Source organism: Myotis davidii, unplaced genomic scaffold, assembly GCF_000327345.1.
Source record: "Myotis davidii unplaced genomic scaffold, ASM32734v1 scaffold461, whole genome shotgun sequence".
In the NCBI taxonomy this organism is placed as follows: Eukaryota; Metazoa; Chordata; class Mammalia; order Chiroptera; family Vespertilionidae; genus Myotis; species Myotis davidii.
In genome coordinates this window covers 2,872,082-2,894,825 of record NW_006295825.1, presented here as the reverse complement: position 1 = coordinate 2,894,825, position 22,744 = coordinate 2,872,082, and the positions used below count along the sequence as shown (strand labels likewise).

At 46.5% G+C, this 22,744-nt stretch overlaps 1 protein-coding gene across 6 annotated transcripts in view; it reads right to left on the bottom strand.

Moving 5' to 3' along the window:
- Positions 1–22,744, bottom strand: part of DAPK2 (death-associated protein kinase 2) — a 112,384-nt gene that overhangs the window by 57,927 nt on the left and 31,713 nt on the right. Inside the window, exon 1 of one of the 6 annotated variants that reach the window (XM_015568529.1) lies at positions 21,602–21,691. The exons of the other annotated variants lie outside the window; for them this stretch is intronic. Coding sequence (XP_015424015.1) covers positions 21,602–21,651 — 50 coding nt within the window. The 5' untranslated portion in view covers positions 21,652–21,691. Of the gene's footprint in view, positions 1–21,601; positions 21,692–22,744 lie in introns of those variants that run through there. 6 annotated transcript variants of the gene reach the window in all.

Sequence of the window (22,744 nt, the reverse complement as noted above, 5' to 3'; positions counted from 1 at the left end):
CTGGGGGCACTGACCACCAGGGGGCATCTCTTGCGTTGAGCATCTGCCCCCTGGTGGTCAGTTCATGTCATAGCGACCGGTCATTTGCTGGTTTTTCTGCCATTGGGTAGATTTGCATATTAGGGTTTTATTATCTATACCAGTGGTTCTCAACCTGTGGGTCGCGATCCCTTTGGCAGTCGAACGACTCTTTCACAGGGGTCACCTAAGACCATCCTGCATATCAGATATTTACATTACGATTCATAACAGTAGCAACATTACAGTTATGAAGTAGCAACGAAAATAATTTTATGGTTGGGTCACCACACGAGGAACTGTATTTAAAGGGCCAGAAGGTTGAGAACCACTGGCTGAGAGGGTACCATCCATCCCACCCCCCGCCCCCCTAACTGTCCATTCATCAATCCATTCACTCACTAATGTATCCCCCACCCTCATTTAACAATCAGTGTCCTAAGTGCTATACACAGGGCCCACCCCACAACTTGAAGGGCTTACAGTCAACTGGGGAGATTGGACAAACACTAATGGAAAAAGAAATATGTTCTGGATGTGAAGAAATATCTGCCTCGGGGTCAAGTGAGTGGGCAAACAGTAAGCGCTGCAGCAGTTCAGGGGAGGGAAGGACAAGTACTACTGAAGGGGGTCAGGGGAAGCCTTATGGGATTTGAACCAGGCCTGGAAGAAAAGCTGGATTCAGACAGGCAAAGGGAAACTGCCTGCTGTAGCTGGAGAGGCAGGGGGGTGATACACAAATGCTCTATTCTGTGGAGGCCCCAAGTCACCACCTTTCCACCTCACTTCCTCTGGGTCAAGTAGCCACTTTCTCAAGGAAATATCTCAGGAAGCTGAACTTGCCCTTCCCCCACCTCGCTGGGTGTGGAGGGAGGGATAGAGCAATGGGTCAAGTAGTCGGTAACGCTCAGCTGGGTCAGACAGCCTTCTCATCACCCCAGTCGTGAAGCCAACTGGCCTTCGCAGCCTGGGCAAAGCCCCGGAGGCTGGACCTACAGTTGATACCTGAAACATGAACTCACGCTGCAGAGCACGGAAGGGACTGCTAAGAGAAGACAGGAAAACCCAGGATGGCTGAGGTTCTGCTATCACTGTGGGGCTACAGGGTCATCCCTCATAAAATGGGAAGTACCGCCCCTCCAGTGCGGAGTTCTGTACCAGCCTGTCTCCTGTGAGCTTTGCACCTCCCTTTGGCCCACATCCCCCTGGGATCCTTTCCACAGTCACATAAAGTGACCATGGGTTCCCAAGGGTAACCTGACCTCATTCAAAGTAACACGTTCACATTTTAACAGCATCCTTGACCAAGAGGGACTTTAATGGTGGCAAGTTCAGGCATACACTGGGCAAGAGGAGGAACAACTTGGAGATAAAAAGGAGGACTTTCCACTTTCCTAACATTCACATCAAATAGACGGGACGGACTATGTGTGTCTGCGTTTGTGAATGTGGGTGTGTGTACAAATCATAAACTATTATTTCTTCTGGTCAATTCTCTTCTGCACACCTGGATCTTAATGTCCAAGAGATTCTTGTAGCAACTTCTTCATTGATATACTCAACTCCCCATCCTAAGGTGGATGCTCTCTGTTTCTCAGCATTTCTGTGAATTTTTTACCCCAAGTTGGTTTCCTTGTCATTACTTGACAATGCCACAGATCACCTCCTCAAACACTCAGGGTTGTGAATGGGGAAGACTATATACTGTGGGTACAGCACAGGGATAGGTGCCCTGGATCCATCACCTACGTCCAAGTCCATTTCTTTCTTGGGACCTCAGTTTCCACATCAGAAAAAATGAAGGGTGGGACCAAGAAGCTTCTTTCAGGTCCCCACCCCCACCCCAGCTCACCCTCTGAGGAATCTCTGATGCAGGTCAGTATGTCACATGGATCTATCAATGTGAGACATAGAGAGTGATTTCTGGGCTTCTCGCTGTACAGAGCCCAGCCATGGGTTCATGCTACTGAGATGTATCAGTCACATGTTAACAAACTAAATTTCCAAAGAGAGAGGGGGATCAGGGCTTTGGGCAAGGAAAGCAGATCTCAGATACTCTCAAGATGCCCCTGTACCATCTTCATGTCCAGCAAAATGCTGAAAATACCCAGTGCCAAAGGTATTTCTATAAAAAGTGACCCGGTACTCACCTTAGTCCTTAACCCCCAAACAGGCCCTAAGGGCCTGGAGAGTAAGTACTGCCCTAGTCATCTTTATACCTCTCACAGGGCCTGCTCAGCACTGAGCAGTAAGCAGGGATTCAGCCAGTGTTTGTAGAAATAAAGATCTAAACCAAGCATGTCAAACTCGCGGCCTGCGGGCTGCACAATAAACAAGGTTTAAGTTTATGTGGGCCGCAAAAAAACACAAGCTTCAATTTTCATAGAAACGTAGGTTTGTTTCGAAAAGTATAAAATAGAAAAATGATAAAATTAATGTTTTCTTGCATACTGCTATATTGGCTGGGCCACAAAAATATTCATTGTGGGCCACATGCGGCCCGTGGGCTGCGAGTTTGACATAGCAAAATAAACCTACGTTTCTATGAAAATTGAAGCTTGTGTTTTTTTGCAGCCCACATAAACTTAAACCTTGTTTATTTGGTCCGTTAGCCTTTGAGTTTGACATGCTTGCTCTAACCTGAGGCAGAAGTGTGTTGAAGGACTGTCACCCACAGCCAGACCTGAGGGCAGCAGGAGAACCTCCCCGGCAGACTTGCTTTAAAAACAACACATTCTTGATATTTTTTTTTACTTCCAAAGGAGCATGTACATTATTTAAAAGAACAAAAGAAAGACAACAGAAAAGCACAAAGAGGAAGCTTCCTAGGAGAACCATTGTTATCATTTTGGAGTCTGCTCTCTTGGACTTTTTTCAGTTTGTTCATTTTTAATGTAATTGGTATGATGTCATACATACCATTTTGGAAACTGCCTTTTTAAACTCTCTACTTAATGTACTTCCCACATAATTAAAAATTATTTGACAATCTAATTTTAAATAATACCCCACATACAGATAAGCCATGGTTTTTAAAGCAATTCTTGATTGTGGACATTTCTATTACTTCTATTTTTAATACAATCCTATATAATAAAGAGGTAATATGCAAATTGACCATCACTCCAACACACAAGATGGCCGTCCCCATGTGGTCAAAGATGGCCGACCGGGGAGGGCAGTTCTGGACGATCAGGCCTGCAGGGGAGGGCAGTTAGGGGTGACTGGGCCAGCAGGGGAGGATAGTTAGGGGTGACCAGCCCGGCAGGGGAGCAGTTAGGCATGGATCAGGCTGGCAGGGAGTGGTTAGGGGGTGATCAAGCTGGCAGGCAGAAGTGGTTAGGGGCAATCAGGCAGGCAGGCAGGCAGGCGAGCTTTGTTAATTTTTCTATTAGGGTATTTGCCTTTTTCTTATTGTTCATAAAAACTCTTTACATATATGTGATATTAACCTTTGTCATATATGTTACAAATATTTGCCCTGATAGTATTGTAAAGGAGCTTTAGGTCTTCTCAGCATCCAATAGTGTTAGCCAGTTTTTTTTTTTACTTTATGTTTCTCGCCTCTTACCTGCCACTTTAATCACCTGACTACTGTGCCTTAGGATCACACTGAAGAGGAAAGCCTTGTGGCTTGGTGATGGGTCACTGAGGCACTCAATCCAGGTTATACCTTCAAACTTACTTCACAGGCCCCAGAGGAATTACCACGACCCCTCCCCCCACACCTGATCCCTTCCTCAAGTCGCCCCACTCTTCCTCCTGACAATGTCCCTTCTACTGGCTGAGTGCAGGAGGGAAGGCATCTGAGGGTGAGCAGGTCCTGGCAGAGTGGGCCTGGTGCCCCCAGGTGGGCCGCAGTTACGGGGTGTGGGGTAGTGAGGGGGGTTGGCCTGCACAACTTTAGGGATAAAAGCATCTCCCTGCCCCCCAATTATCCATTATGTTGTTAAGTGTCCTTTGTAACAGGCACAGATCATGGCTTTCTCTCAGAAATTAGTACCGTGATGGTGTCTATCTACCCTGAACAAATATTCTTCCTCATTTCAGATAATGAAAATGACAACCTTGTTTCCCTTTTGCTCTTGGTAGTCAATGGCAACAACTATACTGGCCTAGCTTTTAGGTGTATTTCCTTCCTCCTTCCTTCACTCTAGTCACTAGAGTGGCTCTCAAACTTGGTGGCATAATAGAATCATCAGGGGAGCTTGTTTAACCCTTTGTACAACATAAGCGAGTATAGATGCAAGAATTGTTTCCATTTTGGACCGTGGCAGTTAACTGGTTAAAATGCAGGTGTCCAGGCCTTACCACAGATTTGAGAAATCCTAATCTTTTGGAGGGTATGTGGCTTTTGATCTTCTACCTTTATTTTCAAATTCTCTGTGCCTCTTATTGTATGCTGCCTCAAATCCTCAACAAACAGGAGAAATTAACTCTAAGTGGTTCTGTGTTGCTATCACTGCAGCACAAAAAAAGTGAGCTGCAGAGCAGGCCTGCAAAGACTAAACTTGACCCATTTCACAGACAGGCAAAAGGAGGCCCCAAATCGTTAAAGGTGTTGACCAAGGCAGGACCGCCCAAACACCCATTTACAGTCCATCCCAATGGCCAAGTTGATTGATTGCAGAGCAGAAGGCTTTGCCTATAAGAATAAAATGGTGCCGCCCCTTCCCCCTTCTGCCTCCATGCTCACAGGTGGCCCATTCTCTCACCCCTACCCTGAAAGGGACTTGAATTCAGATCCACACCCAGCCTCCCTGTGCCCACAGCCTAGAGTTTGGGGGTGAGTTGGGGGTGAGGGAATAAGTCCAAGTCCTCTTAGAAGCAGATTTCCTTCCCACCCTCCTCCCACCCAGCCCCGTCTCCCCAGCAGAAGCCAGAACCTTGTTGAGCAAGCGGCTCCGAGTTGCAGCTGTGCCACCTCTCTGTCATCACCAGCCCCAATTAGCAGCGACCAAGCACCCTCAGGGCTGCCACTCCTTCCTGGTTCCTCTAACTCTGCTCTAAGCCATTACAGGATTTGGCGCTGCCTACCCTGTCTCCTTCCAGCCTTACTGTGGGGACACGGGAAAGGTATGTGTCACATCCAACATGACTTATTTTTCCTCCGTCCATCCAAACTAATCTAGAATGGACCTCCGCCTCGAACATGGCCTCGTCCCTGTAGAAGCCCATGCAGCAGGCCTCCCTTGCTAGCTGCCTCAAGGTGGCCTTGTCCTCGCCCACGTGGTTCACGTTGGAATCACGGGGGCAGAGGTTAACCACAGTGCCCTGGGTGTGCAGGGGGCTCCGGCCTGGCAGGACCCCGGGATAAGCCCGCCCAGCTCTGTGCCTAAGTTGGTTCTAGGACTTTGGGTGAGTCTCACTTTTCTGTGCCTGTTTCTTCATCGGTAAGATGGTATGACAGCCACCTCAGCGGTCGTGATGAGGATTAAAGGCACTGACACATGTACGTGCCCAGAGCAGCCTCTGGCACATGATTAACACCGATAAATATCATTTCCATTTTAGCGCTCTGGGCTTCAGTGTCCCCACCTGTGAAATGAAAGTAATACACTCAACTCACAGGACTGTGGAGAAACTTTAGTTACAGAAATGTGCGAACACGTAGCTCATATATCCTTGGTGCTCGGAATGTGGTGAAGGGGGAATCCACTGGACACTGAATGTCATGGATCAGAGCACATGTTCTCACCCAGAGGTGCAGGCTGCCCTCTCCTGCCCCACAGTGACCCAGAAAATCGCCTCCGCCGTCAGAGAAACAGGCCCACAGAGCAGCCGCTGGCCCCCACACATTCCTGCCTTATCTGGAGGGCTGGCGGGTCCCGGCTTTCCTTCCAGACCAGAGTGAGAAGCTGGCTGTGTCTCACACCTCAGGGCCCAGGACAGCCAGGGGACAGGCTGTCTCCTTAGGCCTCTTGCCACCACCCCGTTTCCTCCAGTTCAGGGACTCTACAGGGTTCTAGACAGAGGCTGGGTCTGGCTGGCAAGGCTCATATACACACAGAGAAGGGTTCCCAGATACTAGTAAACAGCGATCTCTGCCTGGATCTCTGGGTCTCTGCCGGGTGGGCCACCTTCAGAGCAGACCCAGGGGAATTGCCAGGGACTCAGCCAGAAGCAGCCGAGATTTCCAGGCCCACGACAACTAACGGGTGCTCTCTGTGTGCACAACTCAACGTCTATTACGGCTCTTACCGCCCTGGACTATTCTGACTATCTACTTGCCTGAATGCTCCCCACCCCACCCCCCTCAGCTGAAAACTCCCAAAAGGCAGGGCCTGCACGGTCTCACTCACTGTTGAGCTTTTGGCATCTCCAAGTGCTCAGTGAGTGTGTGCGCAATAAATGAGTCTTGAGTGGAGGCACTGGGAACACAGAGATGAACAACAGGCAGTTTCTCATTCAGGTAAGTACCGCCAGGCATTTGAAGAGGGCACCCTCGCAAATCGCTTTTCTAAACTAGACTTTCCGTGTGCCTTCTCTCTCGTGCTCTTTGAGGGCAGAGCTGTTGGGAGGAACTTCTCTTTACCCCCAGGACACCTAAGCTCACACCAAGTTCACAGTAAGCCCTTCGATGTGGATGGACTAAACTCAGCTCAGGAGCCCTGCACATACACTCTGACCGAGACCGCCCAGCTGGAGAGGGGTTTTCCCATGGGTCCCAATGGTGAGTAAGACACAACGTAATTTGGTCAAAATCCCCCTTCCTCTCCAGCCTAGGGATGATCGGAGCACGCTGGGGCGGGGCGGGGGGCAGGCAAGGTGTCAGACCCAAGGCTTTCCAGGCACTGCAGGGAAGGGGAGGGACAGCCCTGCGCCCACAGCTGCCAACAGCTGCTTCTCACGAAATTACAGGGTCAAACCGCAGGGGAGAGGAAGGACGCTTTTCACAGCTGAAGCAGCGCGCGGGGCAGCTTGCCCAAGGTCACAGAGCAGTTTACAGCAGAGCAGCCCAAGACCCCAGGTCGTTCAACACCTAGTCTTTGTCTTGGACTTGGCAAGGATTTCCAAACTTTTTCTAGTAGCAGAGCTCTTTTTCTTGTCATTTATTTTTTTACATTTTTAATGCAGTAATAGACACAAACGTGGCTAAATAAAAATGAAATTGCACAGAAGTTCTTTTAGCAGAATCAATCCCCCCTGCCCCAGTTCTGCTTGCAGAGGCCTTAAGAACGTAAGAATGTTTGTTTCAAAAATATATGAAAGCAAAGATGCTTTGGTTGAAAGGGGAGCAATACAAAGCACTTGTCTGATTACTACACACACACACACACACACACACACACACACCCTACCCAAGTGTATACCATAGGACTCCATGTGAAAACCACACAGCTACAGGAAACTTCCCTTACATCACACCTCCTGCTGTAGAGGCAGAAGGAACCTTTCTGCCTGAACAGACACCCCTGCACCAGGTACACCTGGATGTTGTCCCACAGCTCTTCCCACACCCAGACTCTTGAGTTCTCACCATCTACAGCAAGAGAGACCCTACAGAACTTCAAGTTTCCTCAAGGCTGAGGTTCCAACCCGAGGGAGAGAAATGGGGAGGAATCCTTGTATGTCACAGCTCATAAAATAAAATAACTATAGCTAGTTGGATTGGCAGTCATGCATACCTTAATATGAATTAGTTGAATTAGACTGCTTTCCTACCACCTGGCAAAATTCAGCTATGTTGAAGAGAAAGGAAATGTTGACATAAGAGGAGAAGAAACTGTGTTGGGGATGGGGAGAACTGAGGTACTTGGGAAGAAGGCAGAACAAGATGGGCCCTGTGGTAAGGCTTGGGCTGCTAGGAGGCAGCATGAGGGCACCTGTGTTGGCAAGCTGGGATAGGAAATGACAAAGGTATCAGAGGAATGTAAAAAGAAGGGTGGGAGCACGTCTGGTTGCTTACTCCGCAGTCCTTCCCTTATTTGAAACACTTAAGTCAACACTCTTCAACCGCCTCCACTACTGGCAAAAACAATTTTTTTTAAAGTTCTGGTCTGCACTGGATCTTGCTGTGTGGCCCCATCAGATGCTGAAGGCAGGAACTTCCTAGCTCATTCTGCTATCTCTAGATCATTGTTCGGCCGTGGGGAAATGCAGCTTGCCACCTAGAAAGGACAGTTAACCATACCCGATGGTGCAATCTCCTTCCTTCCTCCTCCTTCCCCGAGCACTCACAATGGGTATCTTCTTCCCCCCAAATTCAGAGCAAATACACAGCCCAGACTGCAGCCTCTTCCCACCAGATGGTGATGGGAAGGAAGTGGGGGCACTGACCCGCAATCACAGCTCCCAACACAACCTTCCTGGCATTCTTCCTCCCTCCCAGGGCCTGTGCTGCACTTCCCTTCCTGTCCTCACCACTGGACATGGCACCCCTGAGAACACTGCTCCCCAAAGTGCGGTCCTTGGACCAACAGCATGACTTCACCAGGAACTTGTTAGAAAAGCAGAATTTCAGACCTCACCCCAGCACGACTGAGTCAGAATCTGCGTGTTAACACTATGCCCAGGTGATTCACATATATATTGTAGTTTGAGAAGCCCCGTCTTAGAAAATATTACATATAGCAAGCCTGCAACCCAGTACCTAATGGAATCCTGGGTACCCAAAAATTCACTCCAAATTCTCTTTGGTTCTGGCTCTTCTTGCTGAAAATCTGGATCTATGAAACTTTTCATACCTTGGAAAAGGCAGTATAACACAAATTAATAAATATCTAATGAATGACTCCTATGAATAAGTACTCTTGAAGAGGAGCTTTATGATTTACGAAATGGTTTCACCTGAGATCTCTTATTTCATCCTCACCAAATCCCCGGAAGGCCGTTGGGGACAGGTCACTGACTCCTACTACAGAGAAGGGGCCAAGGTCAGGACCTTGGAGAAAGTGCATAATCAGCCTCCACATTTGGATCCACAACCGGTGGGAATGTTGTGGCTCAACACAAATTAAATATAGGGTTCGGAAGAAAGGATGATGTGCTTTGATTTTTCAATGTTTATAATTACAGTAAACTAGAGGCCCGGTACACAGATTCGTGCAGTGGTGGGGTCCCTCAGGCTGGCCTGCACCCTCTTGCAATCTGGGACCCCTCGGGGGATGTTGGAGAGCTGATTTCAGCCCAATCCCTGCAGGCCAAGCCAAGGGACCCTGCCGGTGCATGAATCCGTGCACTGGGCCTCTAGTATGCATATAAGATCTTTGGTTAATCTCTTCCTGCCCTCTCGCCTCCCCGCTTCCCTCTGAGATTCAGCAGTCTGTTCCATGTTTCCATGCCTGTGGTTTCCGCTCCTGCGGTGAGCGTCTGCCCCCTGGTGGTCCGTGCGTGTCATAGCTACCCAACAGTCGGATGGTCAGATGGTCGCTTAGGCTTTTATATAGAGAGATAGATATTTATCAGAAATTCTTTTTTATTTGGGCTTTCTGGTTGGGAACACGAATCAGCTTTACCTGCCCTGGTAATGAACAATATCCTGAATATGTACTCTAATCAAAAAATTCTTTGAAAATAAGAGATTTTTAAAGGTCTTAAAGTTCTCCTGTTTATCACTGTGTCTTTCACAGCACAGTAATTTGCTCATATTTATCAATAAATGTTTTTTAATTAGTTAATTAATTGATAGGTGACCAACTGGCAGATTTATCAGAACATGTCTCTTCCTCTCGCACTGGAGAGGCCTGTAAACTGAGCACAAGTATAAGAAATTAGGCTCCTGCCTTTAAAAATAAAAACTAGATTCCTGATATCTCTTATTTCCTTTGAATCTGCCTCTCTCTCCTCAACAACAATCACTCATTATTTTACAGTCACATCTTATTCTAATTGCAAAGGCCTTTCACTATTCATAAAATAGCTAACATTTCTTTCCATATTCGAGGCACCATTCTAAAATGTATTAACTCATAAAAATAAAAAATAACAAAAAATCCAGTTAAAAAATGGGCAGAGAACCTGAAAAGCATTTTTCCGAAGAGGACATACAGATGGCCAACAAAACATGAAAAGATACTCAACATTACTGATCATCAGGGCAATACAAACCAAAACCACCATGAGATGTCACGTCACACCTGTTAGAATGTCTATCATCAAAAAGAGCAAATTACAAGTGTTCATAAGGATGTAGATAAAAGGGAGCCCTTATGCACAGTGGGTGGGATTACAAATTGGTGCAGCAACTATGGAAAACAGTACGGAGGTTCCTCAAAAAGTTACAAATAGAAATACCATGTAACCCAGCAATTCCACCTCTAGGTATCTATCAGAAGAAAACAAAAACACTAATTTAAAAAGATATCTGTGCCTCTATGTTCATTGCAGCATTATTTACAATGGCCAAGATATGAAAACAACCTAAAAGTATATCAATAGATGAATGGATAAAGAAGATAAATATATATATAATGGAATTTGCTCAGCCATAAAAAAAAAAAGAAAGAAAAGAATGATATCTTGCCATTTGCAACTTGGATGGACCTAGAGGGTATTGTGCTAAGTAAAATAACTCAGACAGAAGGACAAATACTGTATGATCTCTCTTACATGTGAAATCTAAAGAACAAAACAAATGAGCAGACAATACATAACAGAAAGTCTCAAAGACATAGCAAACAAACTATTAGTTGCTAGAGGGTAAGGGTAAGGGGGGGACCAAAAAAGTAAAGGGGAATAAGAGGTACAAAGTTCCTATCCTATATAATGAAAGCCTAATATGCAAATTATCCCTTCAACCAGGAGTTTGACCACTTGCTATGACGTGTGCTGGCCACCAGGGGGTGGCACAGAACATGGCGGGTGCCGGCGACACGGCATTGGCAGTGGGCAGCAGTGGAGGCGCTGCTGGCCCTGATGGACCCTGATGGGAGTGGGACTGTGGCGGGATCGTGGAGCAGGTGAGCGAGCGGCACCAGGCCAAGGCAAGTGTGAGCAGGGGCCCAATCACCTGCCAATCACCCCACAGATGGCGACCAGCAGCAGCGCTGAGGGAGCCAGACCGGGGGGGAACAGCTCTGATCAATAGCCCTGCAGGTAGGATGGTGGAGCAGGTGAGGGGGCAGCGCCAGGTTACCCTGCAGGCCACCCTAAGGGGCCCCCCACCCATGCACGAATTCATGCACCAGGCCTCTAGTTATAAAATAAACCACAGGGATGTAATGTAGAGCACAGGAAGTATAGTCAACAATGTTGTAATCACCTTGTAATGACAGACCTACTAGACTTAGCATGGTCATCACCTTGTTAGGTATGCTAATGGTGAATAACTGTGTTGTACACCTAAAACTAATATAATATGGTATATTAACTATGTTTTTAAAGCATGTGGGCAAAAACTAAATAAATAAAATAAAATGTATAACTTACTGAGTCCCGTTAATAACCCTATAAAAGAGGTATTATTATTATTGCCCCCTGTTTGGGGAAACTGAGTAAAGGGTACACAGGAGCTCTCTGTACTTCGTTTGCAACTTTTCTGTAAATCTAAAATTATTCCAAAATAAAAGTGCATTCTAAAAACGGAGGTTGCTAATGGTATCTCCCTTACAGAGTTGTTATGAGGATTAAATGAACAGATAAAAGGGCTAAGAACAGCATCTAATCACAGTAGTCTCCATAGATATTATTATCTACTTTGTACCTACCCAGAAAGTAGTCCTATTCTATGTTTTAATGTATTGAAGTTCATTTGGTTTACAAATATTTCAATAATGACCGTAACACTGAGCCTGAGAGACATGTCCATACAATAAGGTTTTTTAATCAACCTGGGATCAAGTAGTCCCATAAAGTTTTTGTCAAATCTCATTAAAAACAATTTTTTAAACTTCAACAATTATCAACTCATAGATAACTCCCCCCTCCATTGGCTTATCTTGAAGCAAATCATTTATAAATCTTTCAGTATGTATGCCTAAAACATAAGACCCTTCTCTTTAAAAACGATTACCATGGTACTTATCGTGCTTTTAAAAATAATTCTTCAATATCATCAATATCCAGTTGGTGCTAATATTTTCCCTATTGTGTCACAAAGGTTATTTTACAGTTTATTTCACCAAATCAAAATCCAAATGAAGTTCATAATTGCATAGGTCTCTTTTAATCTATAGATTTTGCTCCCTTCGCCTCCTCCTCCTCCTCCTTCTCTTCGTATCCCTCTTCCTCTCTCTCTCTCTCTCTCTCTCTCTCTCTCGCTCTCTCTCTCTCTCTCTCTCTCACACACACACACACACACACACACAATTCATTTGCTGAAAATACTAAGTTTTTTGACCTGCAGAGTTTTCCACAGCCTGGATTTTGCCGATTGCACCCCCATAGTGTTGTTTAACATGTTCCTTTGTCCCCAGTATTTCCTGTAAATTGGTAGGTGGATGTAGAGGCCGATCAGCTTCAGGTTTGTTTGCGGCAAAACTCCATAGGAGGTGCTGTGTGCCTCCATCAGGTGGGACACGCAGCCTGGCTCTTTCTCTCTGTGACAATAGCAGCTTTGATGATCAATGCCTAGATCCATTCATTCAATAGGGGCTTCATTCTATAAAAAGTCATCATCACCACCCAGGACTTGCCTCACTTGGATCCCTTTGCCTGGACGGTACGGCTTTGTTTAGAGCAGTAGAGTGGTGAGGATTTTGAACTCCTTCAAGGATACAGACTTTCAAAGCTGTCAGTGCCCCACAGCATGGGCTGGAGGTGGGGGCGTCTCTGCTCGGCCTCCAGAGGATCTCAGGCTGGTTTGGTGGGTTGTCCCCTCAGCTTTCGTCACCACAGTTGCGGGGTGGGCTTTCTCACGGGTGCTGGGCACACACACAAAAGCACTGAGCACGTGCAGACCTGCCTCCTGAGTCAGCCAGGGGCTCAACCCAAGGACCCTATAACCCATGAGCCGCAGCCTCCTTTCAGCAGCCACGGCTGTCCTTTGACCTCACCTTCTTGGCTCAGGGCCAAAACCAGTGCCGACTTCTTTCTTTCCTTTGAAACATTAATTCCGTAGCTCCTTTCAGATGAGGATTTTCATGAGCTTTTAAGATACTCTTACCTGATCCTCCTAGTGGGTACGTGAGTAAGGAAGATGACCAGCCGAGAGCCCCACTTCCCAGGCAGGGAAACTGAGCCCGGAGAGTTCGTCTGCTATCCTGCTCTGGCCTAAGGTGGGAGATCTTGCCTTCAACAAAACAAAGTCATGTCGTCTGAGTAAGTCCAATACCGACCCTGTGGGATCCTCCTACCTGTGGTGTTGGGGAAGCCAGGAGGCTCTCGCCAGGAAGTATCCACTCAGCTTAGGGCAAATCATCCTGCCTAGGTTTTCCCAAACAGCAGCAATTTCAAACACGTTGTTCACTCTCGGGCTCTGCTGTGTGTGAGGCCATGTGTTTTGGTCAGGATTTAGTAGATACATCCACCACAGAAACTGAAAACAAGCACCGAAACAGTACCCTCCTCTGACCTAAATCCCAGCCTCTAGCCCAGGAGTACCAGGTACAGTTCAGGAAAGACATTTAGATGCTGAAGAAGATGTGGGAAGGGAAACAACGCAGAAGGTGGGAGGCCAGCCACGTGCCCTCCCCAGATGGGAACGGGCTTGTAGCAATCTGCCCAGAGGCCCTCAAGCTTGAGGCCAACAGCAAACACTAGGAGACAGATGGCCAAGGTGGGGGCGGGAAGGGAAAACAACCAGAAACTATGTTGCCCACAAAGGAGACGAAGTGAAGACAAGGACTGGATCCAGGAGCAGAACCAGATCCAGCCACGTAAACCTCAGCCACATGGGCAAAACCAGCCTGCCCAGCATCGCTCTGACACCCCACCATTCCCAAGGGGGCTCCAGGACCAGCCCCCCTGAGTGATCCTCACCCAGCACACTGCTCCACCCAGCCTCCCCAGGCCAGCCTGACCCCTCTGCTGCCACAGCAGCACCTGCCACTGAGGTCTGTACCCACCTGAACCATGGCACATGTGGCTTTTGCCAGTTTAACAAAAACAGGCCAGAGTCAGAAAATCTGCCTTTGCAATCAGAGCCACAGGCTTCCAGGCTCACTGGTCAGGGATCAGAGGGCACCAAGACACCTCTCCTCATATGATGTCATGGTCTGTACAATTATATCAGCCACGGCCACCCCCAGCTAGGCCGTGCAGTTGTAGCAGCTATACCAGGACTCTTAAGAGAAGCCGCAAACTCCTCCTAGCACAGTGATGGCAAACCTATGACACGCGTGTCAGAGGTGACACGCGAACTCATTTTTTTGGTTGATTTTTCTTTGTTAAATGGCATTTAAATATATAAAATAAGTATCAAAAATATAAATCTTTGTTTTACTATGGTTGCAAATATCAAAAAATTTATATATGTGACACGCCACCAGAGTTAAGTTAGGGTTTTTCAAAATGCAGAGACGCCGAGCTCAAAAGGTTCGCCGTCACTGTTAGTAGGACCGACCCACCCAAGGCCGGTTGTCCAAGATCCCCCAGTACACAGTACAACTTAGAAAACCTCACTGAACCATGCAAATTCTCACCAACACCCTCACTTTACAGATGGGGAAACTGAGGCCCAGCAAAGGGAATGGACTTGTCCAAGTCTCTGTTCTCCCAGGCAATGACAGATTCAGGACCAGACAGGTCTCCTGACAGGCAGCCCAGTCCTCCCTCCCCTCCACCCCGCCTCATGTTTCAGGCGGCTCAGACCTGGCGCCTCCAAGGGGAAGGCCTGGCAGCTGGGAGAGGAGAAAGCCAAGCCCAGATTACATCAATCTCATGAGTAGCCAAGAAAAAAGTGCAGACTATTCTCCCCTCCCGCGCCCAGGTAGCCCGGCTCCAGGAAGCCACTGAAAATGCAGGGTGGCTAACCTGGCTCAGAAAAACCCCCACCGGCTACCGGGAGGGGAAAGCTAAAAGGCAGCAGTGGGCCATCCTCACGTCATCATGCTCATCACCACACAACCCTTTCTCCCATACCCCCAAATGATAAGAAGGCATAAGATCCCCCTCAGTCTACATATAATCTGGACCCTCAGTTTCAGCACCCCCAAATCTTCCCTCCACTCTCCTATCCTGACAACCTGTCCCCTGCTCACACCGCCCAACATGTCCATCTCTCCTCACTCGGCGAGACCTGTCCATCCTCAAGGGTCAGTTGGAAGACCTCTCCTCCAGGGAGGTTCTCTGCCTCCCGAAGCCCCTCCTCTGACCTTCCAGCCCGGGAGAGGCAGCACTGGAAGGAAGGAAGGCACAGTCCCCTCCTGGAGGGCGCGTGCTCGCTCAGCACCGGGCAGCTCTCCGAAGGCCTACTGTTACCTAATTCCTGCAGTTTGTTACTGGAAAAGGGATCGCAAGTCCTACTTTTTGGCACATCAAACAGCTTGGGATACACAACAGTGTTCAATAGATGCCATTGGGCATCATTTATCAAGAACCATAAACCCAAATGTCATCAACTGATGCATGTAATAAAATCTGCTATATCCATACAATGGAATATTATTTGGCAATTGTAGGGAATGAAGTACTGATACTACAATGTGGATGAGCCTTGAAAACATTAGGCAAAGTGAAAGAAGCCAGTCACAAAACAACAAATACTGTATGAGTCCAGTTATGTAAAATGGCCAGCATAGGCAAAATCCATGGAGGCAAAAGTAGATTAGTGGTTACATAGAGCTGGAAAGATTGGGGGAAATGCGGAGTGACTGTTAATGGGTATGGAGTTTCTTTTGGGGGCTGATGAAATGTTCTAAACAATTGCGGTGATGATCCATGCTCTGAATATACTAAAAGCCATTGAATTGTACACTATAAATGGGTGAATCATATGGTATGTGAGTTCTATCTCAAAGGGGAAAAAAAGAAGAAGAACCATAAAATACATTCTTTTCCTGGATGTCAACTATGCCTAAATGTGCGGGTCCTTTATGAAACACTTCCACATATATTGACCCTGGGTCGTCTCTCAACACCCTGTGCAGTCAGTATTATCACCATTTTACAGACCAGGAAGTTGAAGCTCAGAGAGTTAAGTAACATAGCTCACTAGCCACAGATCTGGGACTTAAATGTGGCCTATGGAGAAAAGAGAAAAGAACACAGCTCCATGGCCACAGAAAAGCTGGAACCAAACTCAACATCCTCTACTGAGGACTTGCCGTGGCAATTACTTGTTCCGGATGCAATGGAGATTACACAAACATTAAAACGATAAATAGGAGCTCCAGGTGTTACAATGTTAAGTGAACACGCGCAAATGGTAAGTACAGTTTGATTACATTTTTGTTTTGTTTTAAATATAGGCGTGGGACCAAAAAATGGCAGAGAACACAGATGCAAAAATGTGCTAGGATGATGAATAGTTGCGTGAACTCTTTCCTTTTAAAATTTCCTGTGTTGTTTTAACAGAAGGGAGAGGGAGGAGGAAGGAAGGGAGGGCGGGAAGAAGAAAATAAACACTTGAATGGACACCCCAAGCAGCACAGCAGAGCACTATAATTATCCAATCAGGGTGAACTCAAGATGGGGTCACACAACACAGGCCACTGGGCTGCAGAGTCACCAAGGGCCTTGCAGTCGATGGGAGGAAAGGGTAGGCCCCCCTTTTAAGTCTGAAAACATAACACCTCCTCTTTGTCAAAAGCAGCACAGCAAAGTCAGACAGAATTTATTCAGTCACTTCTGGTCTTTCCTCTGAAATGTTCTTTGTGTCCTGGACACGAGGCCCCCCTCTGGTTTCACCGCTGTGCACACCTCCATCATGGCATTTTGCTTGAAATTCTCTCTTTATACGTTCCTCTTCCTCACTAGACTGTGAGGTCCTCGGCAGAGCCCATCATCACCCATCCTTATATCTGCAGGCATCTAATACAGTGCTAGGCACACAGTAGGTCTGCAGTATGTGTTTTCTGAATGGAATTAGCTAGACTCTCTTCATACCTGCCGCACTCTTGAGCTAGACTTTTATGGATAAATAGTATGCCGCACCACCTCAAATATCAAAAATATAAGTCTTTGTTTTACTATGTTGCAAATATCCAAAAATTTCTATATGTGACACGGCACCAGAGTTAACTTAGGGTTTTTCAAAATGCTGACTGCCCGCAGTCCTCCCCCCACTCCAGTTTGCCTCACACATCCCCAAGTCTGTCTTCCTGAAACACTGATGTCACCACATTCTCCTCTGCTCAAGACCTGTTTTCCCTTTCCCATCAAGACTGAGTGCCTTGGCCAGGCCCCAGGGCCCTATCATCACCTGGCCCCATGCTCAATTGTACTCTGGCTTCCCGGCAGGCACAGCCCAGCACATGCATTCCCACCTCCAGGCTTCTACTAGCCCTGTTTGCCTGTCCTGAGATACCTTCTGCCTATTCAAATCCTACCTCTGATTTCCTTCAAGTTCCAACTCCTCCTGGCCATGCCAACCCCCAGGGATCCTCGCTCTGAATGTGTCAGCTTCCAAAGTTGAGCAAACTTACACTTTTTTCCCCTGTGATTGTCTTCTCCCCACCCCAAAACTAGCTTAATCTTCTTAAGGGCAGGGCAATGCCTTACACTTCATCGGTGTGACCCGCCGCACCCACTGTAAGACAGGAACATTGGAGAAGTTCAAGACTTACGGTTAGGTCTGAAAATCGGGAACACAGCCATGGTTAGTAATAACAAAAGTGATTTCCAGTTGATGCAGAGGCTTGTTCTAGGCAGCAGGCACCACTGGGGCATGGGTACAAGGGTTTGTAAAAGGGGCTTAGAAATTTAAATCTGTGCCACTGAAACTTAGCTGAGTTCTCTCTAGCACCTGACGGTATAAACCAGCATCAGCATCTCCCAGGAGCTTGTTAGAGATGCCAAATCAGAAACTCTGGGGGTGGGGTCCAGCCTCGATGGTTTGACAAGCCCTTCAGGTGATTTCAATGTCCACTATTGTTTGCGAGCCACTAATGTAAACACACAAGAGGAACATCCTCAGATACCAGAAAGAACAGCTCCTTCCACAGCTCCTTCCAGCTCCATGGAAGAACAGCTTCTTCCATGGATATAATTTTTAACTCAGGCCTTCCTGTTTACTATGACTACTACTGCTATTACTATTACTGAAACGGTAGTTAGAAAAATTGGCAGAGAATGCTAAGCAGTTGATAACTATCAATATTACTAGAAGTAGTAGTACTGTTATTACTGAGTATTAGTAATGGTAATAGTAGCAGTAATAATAACGGATATTGACTGCTTAGTACACTCTGCCAATCTTTCTAACTACAGTTTTTGGGAGAAAGTGATTGAGTGGAAAATAAACTCTATGTAGCGTGAAGTATCGGCATCCTTGACCTCTTCAACATTTGTCTCTCAGTCTTAAACCAACAATTTCTTATCATTCCCGAAGCCCAGAGGACAACTACAGGCAAAGGCTCTGTCTGCCTTCTCAATCATCTGGATTTGCAGTTTGCATTTTAATTGTTCTAAGCCTCTACAAGAGGTTTTGGTCTCTAATTTGCATACCCACCCCCACCTTTGAAAACATTGGATCATCTGCTGGCATCTCCAGTTTTATCTGGTCCAAACTTCACATCCCCTCATTCTTCAGCATCTGTCTCAGTCTGCGCAATCCTGGGTGGGGTGGTTTGTGTGTGCAGTGGCAGCCCAGCTTCCTGTAACTGTATTTATAAACGTGACCTGACCCCATCAGAAGAGGGTTTGAGGGTTGGCCTACAGTCCTGGGGAAGAATCTGCAGGGCACAGCATCGCCATGCAGAGGTGGCTGACTCACACTGTGGTCCCCGGGTCATGGGGACACAGCAAGAAGGCAGACTTGTAGCTACGTGGCAGAGGGCACCTGATCTGGGCCCTTAGGATCAGCAAGTGGTCAGGGCAAGGGAACAGAGGCAGCCACACACATAGAGACCCTCAGGATAAATGAGGCAGGTTGGAGTGGAGGATACACAGGGGGACTTTAACCCTCAGCTGCACCTCCTGTCTATGAGCCTCCTTTTCCCTACTTGTATGTAAAGTTAGAAAGTGAAGAAGATCTCAAAAATTCCTCCCCCAAACATTCGAGTGTTTAGGAGAAAAACAATGCCACCGCCTTATGGGACACTGTAAGTCAGCGCCGTGGGTGACAGCAATGTTCTGTAAGTGCAGTGTCCACTGCAGTAGCCACTAGCCACGTGGCTACTGAGCACTATGGCTGAGGAACTTGTAATTTAATTCTAATTACATTTAAATTTAAATAATCACACATGACTGTGGCTACTGCATTGCACAGAGCAGCTCTAAATGAATTCATGAAATGCAAGTCCTTTAGAACCCTATCTCCACATAGTAAGTGAAAAGAAAACAACTAACTTATCTTCTGGTTTTAAAATGATTTAATTTACATGGCAGGAACTCTGAGAACGCTCAAGAAGTCCCAGAAAGCAGCACCCCTCTGCCTGGGTCCTCATCCCAGCCTTCCCACCAGCCAGCTTCATGGGAGCAAGCAGTCCCTTCACCAACCTTAGTTAACTAACCTTACCACTCTGGGCCCAGTTCCTTCTGTAAAGTGCAAACTAGCCACTCCGACTGTGGCAGGACAGTAAGAAGCTAGGGAAATTCCTGGGCAGGTGGAATGGGGAAACTAAGACAAGAAAAGTAAACAAGGCCAAACAGTTCAGGCAGCCGCAGCCAGCTTGTGAATGGCAAGACCTTATCTTCCCAACCAAGGACACTTGAGAGAAAATGGCTTATACCTCTCCTCCCTAACCAGAGAATACATAGCTTAAATCACCCAGGTCCAGGAAAACAGAGAACAAGGACCAAATTAATGCCATATTTGCCAGCTAAACCCAAGGACAGATAAAGTCTGGGGGACAAATAACAAAACCCCCAAAGCAGTTGGATAGTATCATTTGAAGGGGGGTCTTAGGCAAGAAAGATAGTTGTTAGAGCAGGAAGAGGGGGAAGGGAACAGGAAAAGGGAGTTGATCTCACCTACTGCACAAAGAAGTCAGCAGTCTTGGGACTTGCCAAGATAAAATTGGCAGATGTTCTCAGAAATTATTGGAAAAGCCATAACAATGTAAAAGGGGAACCTTGAAACCTATAGGAGGGTAAAATATAAAACCCTTGAGCCCCCACCAGGTGGAGTGCTCAGACTTAACCGGGTTGCCCATTTGTGCTTTCTGCCAAGTGGATTCTTAATAAATTTGCTTGCTTTGCTTCCTTAATAAACTCACTTGCTTTGTCTCAACACTGCTTTCTGTCATCCATCAGAATCTTTCTCATCACAAGAGCTAAGGAGGGGAGAGCCAGCCCCCTTTGACACAGGAAGCTCTCTGGTAAAACAACTTTCCCACACAGTTGTGAGGACACAGAAAGGCTGTATCCTATGATCCTTAAAAGTGTCAGAAAACACATATTACTGTCCCCATCCATCACTGCTGGAATGACCTTCCTGAAGCCTCAGTAAATGGCCTTTTAATGCTGGGAGACTGGGGAAAGGGAGGCATAAGGTGGCAGGGACAAGGGGATGGACAAAGTTTCAGGCAGCCACTGATTTATCATTTATCAAACACTCAATAAAATATTCTATGTGGCTTAGATGCATGCAATAAATGTGCTACATCAATCTGCCAACAATTTCACTCTTCAGAATTGATCTGACAATTATACTGGTATGAATGTTACACAAAAGTTTGTCTTATTTACCACTAAATCCTCAGTGTCTAAAACCATACTTGGCAGATAGAAGGTGAGTAAATGAGGTATGCAAATGTATATACAAGGATGCTCATTATGGTAACAACTTAAATGTCTACAAACAAGGGCACTAGTTAAATTCATTATGGTCCATCTATAATAGGTGATCTATGTCACTGTTAAAAAGAACATCACACACACACATTTACACACACACACATACACAGCACACACACACACACACATACACAACACGCACGCACACAAAAACACACACACACTGCTCAGGAGAAATGCACAAGATTAAAGAATCATATTTTAGAGCAACATTCTGAATCCATCTAACATGTACAGTACAATCCCATCTACATTTTAAAAAACAATATATGCATATATGGTATAAACACATAGACAATTTCTGGCAAGATACACAGAAACTTAACAATGGTCACTTCTGAGGACGGCCTAGAGAGATTCAGGACAGGGAAAGAAGCTTTTAAGTGCACTAGTTTTTTTTTGTTTGTTTGTTTTTATTAATTAGTTTTATTTATTTTTTTAACAACTTCTTATTTTAATGTTAAAATTTTACACATTTTCCATTCTGTAAATGTGGCACAGATTTTTTTATCGACTGATCTACTAATGGGCACTTGGGCTGCTTCCAAATTTTAGCTATTACATGATCATGTTAAGAATTCAATCTGGAACATCTCATAGCCAATAAATACATTTACCAGGGGAATGATAGAGAAAAATGTTTACACTGTAACATAATTGGGGGAAATGGGATATATTTGGTGTGATCATAATGTCAAATAGACAAAAAAAAAAAAAAAGCACAAAAAAGCACAAAACAAAACCATGACACAGCCCCTAACAGTCTGGTCCCTTTAAGGAGGCTTGTGGACCCCCTGCCACTCACCCCCAGACAATCCGCAAGGTGGCAACCACATTCTTAAGGACTCGAATCATTCCTCAGCCAGAGTCCAGGAGGCAGTCATAGTAACACTGCAAATGTCCTGTAAAGTGAGGAATCTGGAGATGGAGTGAGCCTGCCTAACTCTTCCTAAAGGCTGGCACCTTGTCCTTCATTACAGAGATTCTAGGCTGGGAGTCACAAGTCAGAAGACATTAGGCGAATCTGTGCAATCTTAAAAGGCCAGAAACTAACAGCTTAAACGACAATAGGTGCCTTTAAGACTTGGTAATTGGGCAGAAAAGTGAAACCAGGCGTGAGGCTTCCAAGCAGCTGAGCTGTCTCTGATTACCCTGCAGCCAGCAGCCCGATGGAAGCAAATACCTTAAGAAAACAGAAGGGTTGACAGGGGGAAGGGGCAGGAATTTAAAAGTAAAGAGCCTGAGGGCTAGAAGGCGCTGAGATACCATGGAGCCCACATTGCCACAGGAGTGAGGCCCAGATAAGAATGCATTCCTTCTGAAATGACTGCAGACCAGGGGAAGGAGGGAGCTATTAAGTGACCAGAGTCATAGGTTTCCTGGCTGACACTGGGAAAGCAAGCTAGGTTTGAGCAATTATCCATTCTGGAAAGACACAGTTGGCTGCCCATCACATGGAAGCCACAGGAGACGAGGGCCCAGGCCCTGCAAGTGTTCCAGCCTCACATGAATAAATCACGAGGCCACTGTGAGAAGATAGGAATCTCCGCTTCAGGACTAATTAGTCATTTCACTTAGCAAATCGACCTTCTTTGGGTGTGGCTGTTAGCTTTGCCAGACAGAAACACCTTCCAGCGAGGATTCTGGGCTGGGCGGGGCCTGGGTCCTCCCTGAGGTTGCAGCAACTTGGACCAAGTGATTATTCACTTCATTTCCCTCTAACTGGCCTCCAAGGTGACCTTGGGGATCTAGAGAACTTGACCCCAGAAAGTGCCACCCCTTAGGATGCTAACAGAGAAAAGCATGGTCCATGGGAGTCTCTGGCCTGCCTCAGGCACAGGGAGAATCTTCCTGTTGGTCCAGGCCCTGCCTTTATCAAACTCGACCTTTCAGAGACCCGAAGGCTATATGGACAAACACAATGTTCAACCGGAAAGGGCTTTGAGAT